Source organism: Mus caroli, unplaced genomic scaffold, assembly GCF_978045245.1.
Source record: "Mus caroli unplaced genomic scaffold, Mus_caroli_1 scaffold_16, whole genome shotgun sequence".
NCBI lineage: Eukaryota > Metazoa > Chordata > Mammalia > Rodentia > Muridae > Mus > Mus caroli.
Window position 1 is genome coordinate 18,202,121 of NW_028227271.1, and position 12,938 is coordinate 18,215,058.

At 53.2% G+C, this 12,938-nt stretch overlaps 1 protein-coding gene across 3 annotated transcripts in view; it reads left to right on the forward strand.

The window, feature by feature from the left end:
• The first annotated feature begins 8,427 nt into the window (after positions 1-8,427).
• Celsr1 (cadherin EGF LAG seven-pass G-type receptor 1) overlaps positions 8,428-12,938 on the forward strand; it is a 137,501-nt gene continuing 132,990 nt past the window's right edge. For all 3 annotated transcript variants that reach the window (XM_029469791.2, XM_021183487.3, XM_029469792.2), the window contains exon 1: positions 8,428-12,431. In XM_029469791.2, the coding sequence (XP_029325651.1) occupies positions 8,843-12,431 (3,589 nt within the window). In that variant the 5' untranslated portion in view covers positions 8,428-8,842. The remainder of the gene's footprint in view (positions 12,432-12,938) is intronic.

A 12,938-nucleotide genomic window follows, 5' to 3' on the forward strand; every position in this document is an offset into this window, starting at 1 on the left:
AAGATGGAGGAAGGTGTGTGTGTGTGTGTGTGTGTGTGTGTGTGTGTGTGTGTGTGTGCAGGGGCCAAGGAATGCAAGTGGCTTAAAAAAATTAAGCAAACAAAAAAAGGTGTTCTCTCTCAGGGTGGCACTCCCCACATCTGACTTCTGCATTGGCTGAGACCCATTGCAGACTGCCCAACCCCAGGACTGTAAAAACAAATCAGGACAGCTGTGGTTGCTGGGATTTGAACTCAGGACCTTCGGAAGAGCAGTCAGTGCTCTTACCCGCTGAGCCATCTCTCCAACCCCAGCCAGGACTTATTATTATTACCAACACTAATTCTTCTTGAACATCAACATAGACCCAGCAAACATGTTCATGCTGGTTCCGGGAGACCAGGGGATTTGGAGTGGATTTGGTGGACGGAGAAGCCAATAGGCCCCCAGTCACTTAAAAAAGGCAATCAACCAACTGCAACAGAATTTGAAAGAACCAATCATTCTGCCAATATCTTCCTGGGTGCTCCCTCTTCCTCACCATGCAGGTGGTAGCTTGCCGTGGTCTTCATCTTGGCTGTGCAGTTCTGGCTCTGTGAGCACAGAAACCATGTACGCCCTGGCCCCCAGAGGCTGGCTGGGGCTCTAGGCTATGTGCACTGCCCTAATCCATCTTCTTCCCTTTTGATCAGGGCAGGGTCTGAGCTCCTCTTCCAAGCTGCAGATCTCAGCATGCTCAATGGCATTCCATCTCAGCCTGACTCACTGTTTGTGCCCCGTGGGACCATGGCCTCTGCCAGCAGTGCTGGTGGGGCCCTAGGGATCCTCCCTTGCCCAAATGTCAGCAAGCTCTGCAGACTCTATGAGGTTGAGTCTTCGTTGGAAAGAGGCCCTCCCTAGCTTGCCTCTTTTTCCTGGGAGGACCTGCATCACGGAGCTTCTAAGCACTGGTGGCTGCTCAGGCTGGTATTTTTCTTGCTGGGAAGCCCCAACCCCAGTTGTTTTTAAACTGGGACTCTCCTTCTGAAGGTATTCTGTTCATACTGACAGCCGGGCAGCCTGTTAGGCTTGATCACATACTCTGTCCCAGCATCTCAGAGAGGTTGGCCCTTCCCTGTGCTTGGCAAGTGTGCCTTACCCTCGTCCAAAGCCAGGAGGCCGCACTCTGTCTCGAACACATCTCTGTTGGGCAGCTGGACTCGGGCACTAGGAGCTGTGAAAATAGCAGCGGGAAGATGGGGGAGGACATTCCATTGTGACAGAGACACAAACAGGGAGACTTTCCAGTCACTGATCCCTGGACACAACCTGTCACAAGTACTGTCCTCTCCTTCATGCCTTGGTCTCCTGGATATGGCCATCAGGGTCCCAGGAAGGCAACTCATAGGGGCAGCATCAACTGGAGTGGTTTCTAGCTTTGGGGCCAGAGCACTATGGTTGTCTGTCTGGTTTCCTGTCTGTCTGTTTACACACACACATATATATGTCACACATAAATGTGTATATGTACACACACACACACACAGACACTTTTATTTAGCATGAAGGTCTCTCTCATGCTGGGCAAGCACAGCACTGCCGAGCTGCATGCCCTGTCCCCATCCCAGACGGTGAGGGATCCTGATGCCTCTTCCCATTTCTACTCCACAAGACAGCCGGCTAAGTTGCCCACAAACTCCAGCCCAAATGTGACCATTTTTATGTTCTCCGTGGGCTCCTAAGTCCAGGCACGCCAGGCAGGAAGAAATGAAGCAGAGGCAATAGCTTCCCTCAGACCCTGCCAGCCACCTCGGGTCAGCTTTAACATCTCTCCCTGTGCTCACGAAGGACAAAGGAAAGTCCCCAAGGAAAGTCCCCTGTGAGCCATTGATGATAGAGTCACTACCATAAAGCAAAAAAAAAAAAATTGGGAAAATAAAGAATAAATTCAAGTTTTTTTATGTGCAATTTTGCACAGAGAACAGCATCTTGTTCTTGTTCTTTTTTTTTTTTTCTCCCCATGCTCAAAGGGAAGAGTCAGGTGTGATGTAATCCTAGCACTTCAAAGCCTGAGGCAGGAGGACTGTGAATTTGAAGCTAGCATGGAAGGAAGAAAAGAGACAAGAAGAATAGGAAGGGAGGGAGGAAGAAAGAAAGGAAAGGAAAGGAGAAAAGGAAAAGGGGAAGGAAAGAAACGGGGGAAGGAACAAGGAAGCAAAAAGAAAGGGGGAGGAGATAACTCCAAACAATCAACATTAATTAATAATTAGCAACACTTATTAATTAATAATGATTATAATTAATTATTTTTAACAAGTAGAGTCAATGCCTCTCAGTCCACTGATAACTGACTAATTGGACTGTGAAACACCCACACCACTGAGACTAAGCCTTCAGGGAAGGGTTAAGAACTGAGGCTGCACTGAGGGACAGAGGCCAGGCACAGGCAAGTCTTGAGAGAGACAACTAGGAAGCTTCTAGAAAAGACCGATCCAGACAGGAGGTTGGCCAGCAGGTCTGAGGGGGGAGGGGGATTAGAGTGTGAAAGATTGCGCTTGACTGGAGGTTTCCCCTGGGTGACAAAAGTGTGGAATTGACGGTGAATACGCTCACTGACCCAGTCATGAACTTCAGAAAAGGTAAAGTCATGGCCACACAAGGGTCCATCTTTCCTCTTCAGGAGGTTAAGATCTTACTTACAGAACTTCTTGTGCCGAAAGCAAAACCGTTAGAACCACAATGGTAGCCAGAGACTGTCACCTCACCAGTCACCAATACCACACTATAGCAAGTCTTAAACAAACCTGTCTCGGCGCAAGCAGGAGGTGCGTAGGGAAGGGATGTTGTCAATCAAGGTAGTGCTACTTTTCCATGTAACCTCAAGAGTGTGCATTTGTTGGGGGCCAGGCAGGCAGTAACACTAGTGACAGGAACAGGGATGCTTGGTTCTGTGGCATAGGCAGGGTGGATGCTGTTCCAATTGCACATGGCTTGTCTTCTTTCTGCAGCTTCCAGTTGACTCTCTTTGTGGGTTCCCTTTGCTGTCGCAGCTGACTCCTTCCAGGCGCATTTGCATACGGTTTGACTCTTCACTTTCTGTCCCTGGGTCTAGCGATGAGCTCTGACAGTACACCCGGAACCTTAGTTTGCCACTGTCTACAGTAGGACTGAGAACCGTTGAACTGGGGGCTCAGGGATCCCAGCAGTATGTGGCTGTGTGTTCACGGAATACTTGAGATGCAGGACTGAGTCCCTTTAAGTGCACACTCCATGTGGAGTGTGGTTCCTAGTGCTGCAGCCTGGAGCCCAGAGGCTACTGTTCTTGCTACTGGAGCCCAGAGGCTACTGTCCTAGAACACACCTGGGTAGGTGGGTACTTGTATGGCACAGGATGTTCTGAGGTGTAGAGACATAGTTTAGCCACTAGGGGTCAGTGCAGCCTGGAGATGGGCCCTGTGCAGGGTGTACTGCCGTGAGTACTAGGGACCTAAGGAGGTAAACTGCGGAGGAGAGAGGGTGCTGTAGGGGTGAGATACACAAAGCCTTCCCTCCCCACCCAGAGGGACTACAAGGAGATTCTGAACATGATATTAGTCGTCTTGCATTTACCTCATTTCCAGTCAGTGCAGACTCCATTTCTGCATAGGTATCCAGCTTTTTTTATTTTTTTTTTATTTTTTATTTTTTTAAAGATTTATTTATTTATTATATGTAAGTACACTGTAGCTGTCTTCAGACACTCCAGAAGAGGGCACCAGATCTCGTTACGGATGGTTGTGAGCCACCATGTGGTTGCTGGGATTTGAACTCTGGACCTTCGGAAGAGCAGTCGGGTGCTCTTACCCACTGAGCCATCTCACCAGCCCAGGTGTCCAGCTTTTACACCCTGGATTGTTCCAGATCTTTTCTGGAGCCTGGACTTTAAAAAAAGTTACACAGGTGAATCAGGGGCTGGCATCTCAGGGGACATCCGAGGGATCCAGTCCCAGGAGGTGCCTATGCAGGGGTCCAGGGAAGAGGTAGAAACGGTGCTGCCAGTGTTTGGGCTGGTTGTGGTGCCTCAGTAGCAGGAAAATAAGCCCGTCCTGGTATCTCCGGAGAAGCCAGGCTAGAAGACATGGGTGATTAAGATCTAAATCCTTTCGTTCTGTTCTCTTGCCTCTATTAGCATCCTCGTTAATGCAAGGCTCATTTTTTGTTTCATGTTTCAAATTTCACGATTTTCCATGAATCGGCTCCCCTCCCCCATCCCCAGAACGCAAGGTTGCAGAGGTCGGGTGGGCGGATGGGCTCAGTTTTACTCCTCAGAAGTCTTTTTTTTTTTTTTTTTCTGTGAAATTTAAAAGCAGGGGAACAGATCACATTGCTCCTGGACTTTCTCTGTGGGATGGTTTCTTAGCGGGGGCTGCCTGTTCAAAAGCTAACTCAGGAATGCACAAGGTAAAGGAACCGAGTCCAGAATTCACATCTCAACTCGAGCCCCCCGGCAAAAAGCACTTTAAACTCATACTCAACTCTAGAAAGTCATAGCTCCTGCTTATTATTTTTTTTTTATTGTTTCTATTTTTAGAGTTGATGTGAAATACCTTGGAATGTTTGCAAAATAGAAACTCCAGTTTCAGCCCCCTGTGCCCCTGGGAATGGTGGCAGCCATTCCACACACATTAAATCATAGTGAACAGGATGGCCTCAGGTAGTAATCTCAAAGGATCAACAGGAGAATGACATGAACTGCTTCCCTGAGCAGGATGGCAGCCAGTTAGAAACCCAAGCGAGGGCACATTCTTCAGGCAGTGCCAGATGAGGCTAGCTCCCACCCCATTCCACATCCCTCAAGCCCCAGGTGCGTGTCTTCCCTTCAGTAAACACCTGGTGGACTGGACCACTGTCTAGCACAGACTCAGTGGGAAATGGAATGAAAGTTAAAAGCCATAGCCCTCACCTCTCCTTGGCCATGAACACATAATAAAGTATGTATCCAGACTGGAGAGATGGCTTAGCAGTTAAGGGCACACTGACTGCCCTTCCAGAGGTCCTGAGTTCAATTCCCAACAATCACATGGTGGGTCACAAACATCTGTAATGAGATCGGATGCTGTCTTCTGGTGTGTCTGAAGTGTACTATATACATAAGATAAATAAATCTTTTTTCTTTCTCTTCTTTTTCTTTTCTTTTTTTCCTTTCCTTTCCTTTCCTTTCCTTTCCTTTCCTTTCCTTTCCTTTCCTTTCCTTTCCTTTCCTTTCCTTTCCTTTCCTTTTCTTCTTCTTCTTCTTCTTCTTCTTCTTCTTCTTCTTCTTCTTCTTCTTCTTCTTCTTCTTCTTCTTCTTCTTCTTCTTCTTCTTCTTCTTTTTTGGCTTCTCAAGACAAAGTCTCTCTGAATAGCCCTGGCTGTCCTGGAACTCACTCTGTAAACCAGGCTGGCCTCGAATTCAGAAATCTGCCTGCCTCTGCCTCCCAAGTGCTGGGATTAAAGGCATGTGCCACCACTTCCGGGCCATAAATAAGTCTTAAAAAAAACCAAACAAACCTAAAGTATATATTCTAGGATGGAATTATATATATATTCCCACCTCCCCAGCCCCAATAGATGACATTTGTTCTTACAAGAAGCCTACATATTATTTTTTCCAATTAATTAAAAAAATTTTTTTTAGATTTATTTATTTGTTATATGTAAGTACACTGTAGCTGTCTTCAGACACTCCAGAAGAGGGAGTCAGATCTCATTACAGATGGTTGTGAGCCACCATGTGGTTGCTGGGATTTGAACTCTGGACCTTCGGAAGAGCAGTCGGGTGCTCTTACCCACTGAGCCATCTCACCAGCCCCCAATTAATTTTTAAAAAATATTTATTTATTATTATTTCTAAGTACACTGTAGTTGTCTTCAGACACACCAGAAGAGGGTGTCAGATTGTGAGCCACCATGTGGTTGCTGGGATTTGAACTAGGAACTTTCAGAAGAGCAGTCAGTGTTCTTAACCGCTGAGCCCTCTCTCCAGCCCTCCAATTAATTTTTCTTTATTCATTTTACTTCCCTATCACAGCCCCCTCCCTTCTCTCCTCCCAGTTCCACCTTTACAAATCCCTCCCCCAATGCATATTCTTTTAATTATTATTTTTTGTAGGGCTAGGGCTAGAAGCCAGGGCCTGGAGCATGCTGGGTAGATGCTCTATCTCTACCACCGAACTCCACCGCATTTCTGTCCCTTGGATGCTACTGGACCACCCTGAAACCCCATTGCAAGCTACAGCCTGTCTTTGTATCCCTTTCCTTTAAACCCGGGGGCCTGGATGTGCACAGGGAAAGAGGCCGTAGCTTATGCACTTCGTGGCACTGTGAAATGAGCTCTGCCAGGTTCAGAGAGGGGCACACTTGGCCCCCACCCGGTGGACTGGGGCTTGCTCCCGACCTGTCTATGAACAGAAGACTCTGATAGGCCTCTGTTGACAGCCTGTCAACCAGACTTGCCCTTGTGGGCTGGCCTGGGCTGGCCTGATCCCTGGGACCAGGAAATGTTAACTGGAAGCTTGCAGGTGTCTGGTTCCAGGAAAGCACCCACACCCAACTTACTCCACGCATTTGAATTCTGTTTATTTAAACCCAACCCACCCTATTTAAAGTCCTATTGCTACATGCAATGTGTGTGTGTGTGTGTGTGTGTGTGTGTGTGTGTGTGGTTTCTCCAGCTTTCTCCCTCCCACGCCCCGGGGCTCTTCTTTCTGAGGCTCCAGAACCTTGAATTTCCTGCAAGTGCACCCCCAAGAGTAGCCTGGGGTAAGGTCCTGGCCCTGTCACATTTAAGGGTTAGGTTTTTGTCTCCTTCCCGACTCTCTTCACACACAGCTCTAAAGAGAGCTCTCAAGATCTATGAGGGTCCAAAAACAACTCTACCTTTAGGTTAGTGTAATGGCTTCTGTTGTTCCCAGTAAGAAAAGATTATTTTCAGCTACTGAGAAATCCCCGAGATTCATCTATGACATAAACTTTATGCTATATGTATGATCATATATATATATATATGCTTAATATCACAATGTGTATATTAGTACATATATGCTATTAATGCTGAGGAAGCTCCCATGACTGTTTTTGTTTTTTGTTTTGTTGTTGTCTTTTCTTTAAAGATTTATCTATTTATTTATTTTATGTAAGTACACTGTACACTCTTCAGACACACCAGAAGAGGGCATCGGATCCCATTACAGATGGTTGTGACCACCATGTGGTTGCTGGGAATTGAACTCAGGACTTCTGAAAGAGCAGTCGGTGCTCTTAACCACTGAGCCATCTTTCCAGCCACCCCCCCCACCCCCGCTTGACAGGTTTTAAAGCTACCCTGTGTCCTATTGTCATCCTGCTGGGCCCTGACTGCCTAGAAAACCCAACTCTGATGGTGATCAAGCAGCCTTCAGGGTCCCACTCCTCCAACTGATCCCAGGAGAAATCTTTCAAAGGCAAGAGGCCTGCCCAGTGTGTCCATGCGTGACTGAGGCTGCAGTGGGCTTGGGCCCCATTCAAGGAGGTGGGGAAAATGTTGCAAAGCTCCGCCTCTCCCCTCCCTAGTTCGGAAGCACCGCCTTTAAGGTGTGCTCCTTTGGAATCTAGGCTCTGTCTTGCGGCTCTGAAGCCACGCCCCACCCTTTCACGCAGGGCGAGAGTGATTCTCCAGCCCCCTTCTGGTTTTCCCTAGGTTCTCACGGATCCTGCCCCCTCAGTGTTTGCTTGTCCCCTGATGGGCAGTAACTAGGGGTTTGGTGACAGACGGTCTCCTCCACCAATGTTCAGGCCCCACAGCATGCTCAGGGGAACAAGGCCCCTCCCACTGTCACCTCCAAACTACATTATTTTTCTTTCCATTTAAATGTCGCACTTTAAACAAAGTGGAACCCGAATCCGGTTAACTGCCCATGAGATTTCAAAATCTAAGTTGGAACTCCTTGGAGTTAAGCTTTTGAGCTCCCGTGAGGCTGGAGTCTAACAGTCTCCCAGTCCCCTGCCACCGCCACGACTCTACCGAAGTTTTCTAGCACTTCTGTATCTTGGAATTCTAGATCTAACTCTCTCGACGCCAGGGGTGGCTTACTCATAGATTAGCCCTATCAGGTGCAATGCGAGGATTGAACAGCACTCGGCCCAGAGGAAACTGTACGAGGGACTCTTTGGCAGCCGCGGCCCCGGACTCTAGAGCAGTAGTTGAGCGCCACGCTCCCAGGGCCCGGTCCCCTGCGGAGGTTGGGTGCCAAGACCGAAAGGGAAGGGGCTGGAGGCCAGGCCCCGCTAGGGCCGCGCCCCCACGTCTCCATGGAGATCATCGGGGCGCGCACCTCCCGGCTGGCTCCCTCCCCATCATCCTCCCCCTCCCAGGGCTGAACAATGAGCCACTGGGAGGGGGCGGGGCGGGGCCGGGGGCGGGGAGAGAGAGAGTGGCGGGGGCGCTGGCAAAGCACACCGCCTAGCCAGCAATCCGTCGCCGGGGTCTGCGGGCGTTGTGGTAATCGCAGCCCCCGCCCCGCCCCGGGCCCGCCCAGCTTCCCACGCCCGCCGAGCAGAGTCGGTGCTGGGGCCACCTGGAGCCGCCTGGAGCCGACGCTGCTGCAGGTTGATGCGCGGCGCCCTCCCGGGACGCACGGAGGAGCCATCTTGAAACCAACTTGGCAAACTTTCGCAAAGTGCTCTCGAAGTGGAAGCTGAGCGGGAGGCCGGGCGCGCGGCCCCCAGTGTCCTCGCCAGGGCCCCCGGGGAGGCAGAGCGCGGGCCGCCCCGAGGGCCCGGCGCTGGGCGCGCGGGAGCCGCCCCCCGGCCGCGCCGGGTGGATGCGGAGGTGCGCCGGGTGCATGGATTGTGCTCCGGCGCCCGGCTCGGGCTGCGGCTCCGGGCCATGGCGCCGTCATCGCCGCGCGTGCTGCCCGCGCTGGTGTTGCTGGCCGCCGCCGCCCTGCCAGCCCTGGAGTTGGGAGCAGCCGCCTGGGAGCTGCGGGTGCCTGGCGGGGCCCGCGCCTTCGCTCTCGGACCCGGCTGGAGCTACAGGTTGGACACCACGCGCACGCCTCGGGAGCTGCTGGACGTGAGCCGCGAGGGGCCAGCAGCGGGTCGGAGGCTTGGGCTTGGCGCGGGGACTCCGGGCTGTGCCCGCTTGTCCGGGAGGCTGCTGCCGCTGCAGGTCCGGCTGGTCGCCCGCGGCGCCCCGACGGCCCCGAACTTGGTACTAAGGGCACGCGCCTATGGTGCCCGCTGTGGGGTCCGGCTGTTGCGCCGCTCGGCCCGCGGTGCAGAGCTGCGCTCTCCGGCCGTCCGCTCAGTTCCTGGGCTCGGAGATGCGCTCTGCTTCCCGGCCGCAGGCGGCGGCGCAGCCTCGCTGACTTCGGTGCTTGAGGCCATCACCAACTTCCCCGCCTGCAGCTGCCCGCCGGTCGCCGGGACCCGCTGCAGGCGCGGACCTATTTGCCTGCGGCCAGGAGGTTCAGCTGAGCTGCGCCTGGTGTGCGCCCTGGGACGCGCGGCTGGCGCCGTTTGGGTAGAGCTGGTAATAGAGGCGACCTCTGGGACTCCCTCAGAGTCGCCCTCGGTGTCGCCATCGTCGTTTAACCTGTCCCAATCTCGGGCGGGGGTGGTGCGACGGTCTAGGCGGGGTACGGGCAGCAGCACGAGCCCGCAGTTCCCGCTGCCCAGCTACCAGGTGTCAGTGCCTGAGAATGAGCCTGCGGGCACTGCAGTCATCGAACTGCGCGCGCACGACCCAGACGAAGGCGATGCAGGACGCCTTAGCTACCAGATGGAGGCGCTGTTCGATGAGCGCTCTAATGGCTACTTCCTCATCGATGCCGCCACGGGTGCAGTGACCACAGCCCGCGCCCTGGACCGGGAGACCAAGGACACTCATGTACTCAAAGTTAGTGCTGTGGACCACGGCTCCCCGAGGCGCTCAGCTGCCACCTACCTCACCGTAACTGTCAGTGACACTAACGACCACAGCCCAGTCTTTGAGCAGTCTGAGTATCGAGAGCGAATTCGAGAAAACCTGGAGGTGGGCTATGAGGTTCTGACCATCCGTGCCACCGACGGGGATGCCCCTTCCAACGCAAACATGCGCTATCGTCTGCTGGAGGGCGCAGGTGGTGTCTTTGAGATAGACGCACGATCGGGTGTTGTGCGCACACGGGCTGTGGTGGACCGTGAGGAGGCGGCCGAGTACCAGCTGCTGGTGGAGGCCAATGACCAGGGTCGCAATCCAGGCCCACTCAGTGCCTCAGCCACCGTCCACATAGTGGTAGAAGACGAGAATGACAACTACCCCCAGTTCAGTGAGAAGCGCTATGTGGTTCAAGTCCCAGAAGACGTAGCCGTCAACACGGCTGTGCTTCGAGTCCAGGCCACTGACCGGGACCAGGGGCAGAATGCAGCCATACACTACAGCATCGTTAGTGGCAACCTGAAGGGTCAGTTCTACCTGCATTCACTTAGTGGGAGCCTGGATGTTATCAACCCGCTGGACTTCGAGGCCATCCGGGAGTACACCCTGCGCATCAAAGCCCAGGATGGGGGCCGGCCTCCTCTCATTAATTCCTCAGGACTGGTCTCCGTGCAGGTGTTAGATGTGAACGACAATGCGCCCATCTTTGTGAGCAGCCCCTTTCAGGCTGCCGTGCTAGAGAATGTGCCCCTCGGCCACTCAGTCCTGCACATCCAAGCGGTGGACGCTGATGCAGGGGAGAACGCCAGGCTGCAGTACCGTCTAGTGGACACAGCCTCCACTATCGTGGGGGGCAGCAGTGTTGACTCTGAGAACCCCGCCTCTGCCCCAGACTTCCCCTTCCAAATCCACAACAGCTCCGGTTGGATTACTGTGTGCGCTGAGCTGGACCGTGAGGAGGTGGAACACTATAGCTTTGGAGTAGAAGCAGTGGACCATGGCTCACCGGCCATGAGCTCTTCTGCCAGCGTGTCCATCACAGTGCTGGATGTAAATGATAACGACCCCATGTTCACGCAGCCTGTGTATGAGCTGCGTCTGAATGAGGATGCGGCTGTCGGGAGCAGCGTGCTGACCCTCAGGGCCCGAGACCGTGATGCCAATAGTGTGATCACCTACCAGCTGACAGGTGGGAACACCCGCAACCGCTTCGCACTCAGCAGCCAGAGTGGCGGTGGCCTTATCACCTTGGCACTGCCCCTGGACTACAAGCAGGAACGGCAGTATGTGCTGGCTGTGACCGCGTCTGATGGCACGCGTTCACACACCGCGCAGGTCTTTATCAATGTCACAGATGCCAACACCCACAGGCCGGTCTTCCAGAGTTCCCACTACACGGTCAGTGTGAGTGAAGACCGGCCCGTGGGCACCTCCATCGCTACCATCAGTGCCACGGATGAGGATACGGGTGAGAATGCCCGCATCACTTATGTGCTAGAAGATCCCGTACCACAGTTCCGCATTGACCCGGACACTGGCACCATCTATACCATGACAGAACTGGACTATGAGGACCAGGCTGCCTACACGCTGGCCATCACGGCTCAGGACAATGGCATTCCTCAGAAGTCAGACACAACCTCTCTGGAGATCCTTATCCTCGACGCCAATGACAATGCGCCCAGGTTCCTGCGAGATTTCTACCAGGGTTCTGTTTTCGAGGATGCCCCCCCATCTACCAGTGTCCTCCAGGTCTCTGCTACAGACCGTGACTCAGGCCCTAATGGCCGCCTCCTGTACACTTTCCAGGGTGGGGATGATGGAGATGGGGATTTCTACATTGAGCCCACGTCTGGTGTGATCCGTACCCAGCGCCGGCTGGACAGAGAGAATGTGGCCGTGTACAACCTTTGGGCTCTCGCTGTAGATCGGGGCAACCCAAATTCCCTCAGTGCTTCAGTGGAAATTCAGGTGACTGTCTTGGACATTAACGACAACCCCCCAGTGTTTGAGAAGGATGAGCTGGAGCTGTTTGTGGAAGAGAACAGCCCTGTGGGTTCAGTGGTAGCAAGAATAAGGGCCAACGACCCAGATGAAGGTCCGAATGCTCAGATCATGTATCAGATCGTGGAGGGCAATGTGCCCGAGGTCTTCCAGCTGGACCTACTGAGTGGTGACCTCCGTGCCCTGGTCGAGCTGGATTTTGAGGTCCGGAGGGACTATATGTTGGTGGTGCAGGCCACATCTGCTCCTCTGGTAAGCCGGGCCACCGTGCACATCCGTCTCCTGGACCAGAATGACAACCCACCAGAGCTGCCTGACTTCCAGATCCTCTTCAACAACTATGTCACCAATAAGTCCAACAGCTTCCCCAGTGGTGTGATCGGCCGCATCCCAGCCCACGACCCTGACCTATCTGACAGCCTCAATTACACCTTTCTGCAAGGCAACGAGCTGAGCCTGCTGCTGCTGGATCCCACCACAGGGGAGTTGCAGCTCAGTCGGGATCTGGACAACAACCGGCCACTGGAGGCGCTCATGGAGGTGTCTGTGTCAGGTGAGTGGCCTGTGAGCAGGAGCTGCACCCTCGGGACTCCCGGAGAACCTCCGGGACCCGCCAATAGCCGCCTGGGCATGCTTAGACACATTTGGGCAGAGCAGGGCCTGGGCAACCATCTTGGCATTTGCTGCTGTGATTGGTTGCATGGTGGGGGCGTGCTCCCTACCCAGGTCCGTGGAGGAGGAGGCCCCCTCAGTGCCTTCTTCAGCAGGTTTGTGGGGAGCAAGCCTGGGCTGTTTCAAGTTCAAATGTAGGGTTTTTTTTATGCTTCTCCCAAATCATGCTGTTAAAACCCGGCCTTGGGCTTATCCAAGTTGTCTGGTTTGTCCAATGATGTTCTTTAGTAAGCCTGCAGCATGCATGGCTGTCTGGAAGGATCAAAGGTCACTCCCTGCTCCATGTGCCAATTAGTTCCCGGGTGGGACCGTTGGAAATTGCTGGATGGTCCCTGAGTCACCCTGTAATATGACTGGGGTTCCCTTGGTCTAGCTTTTCTGTCTCCTC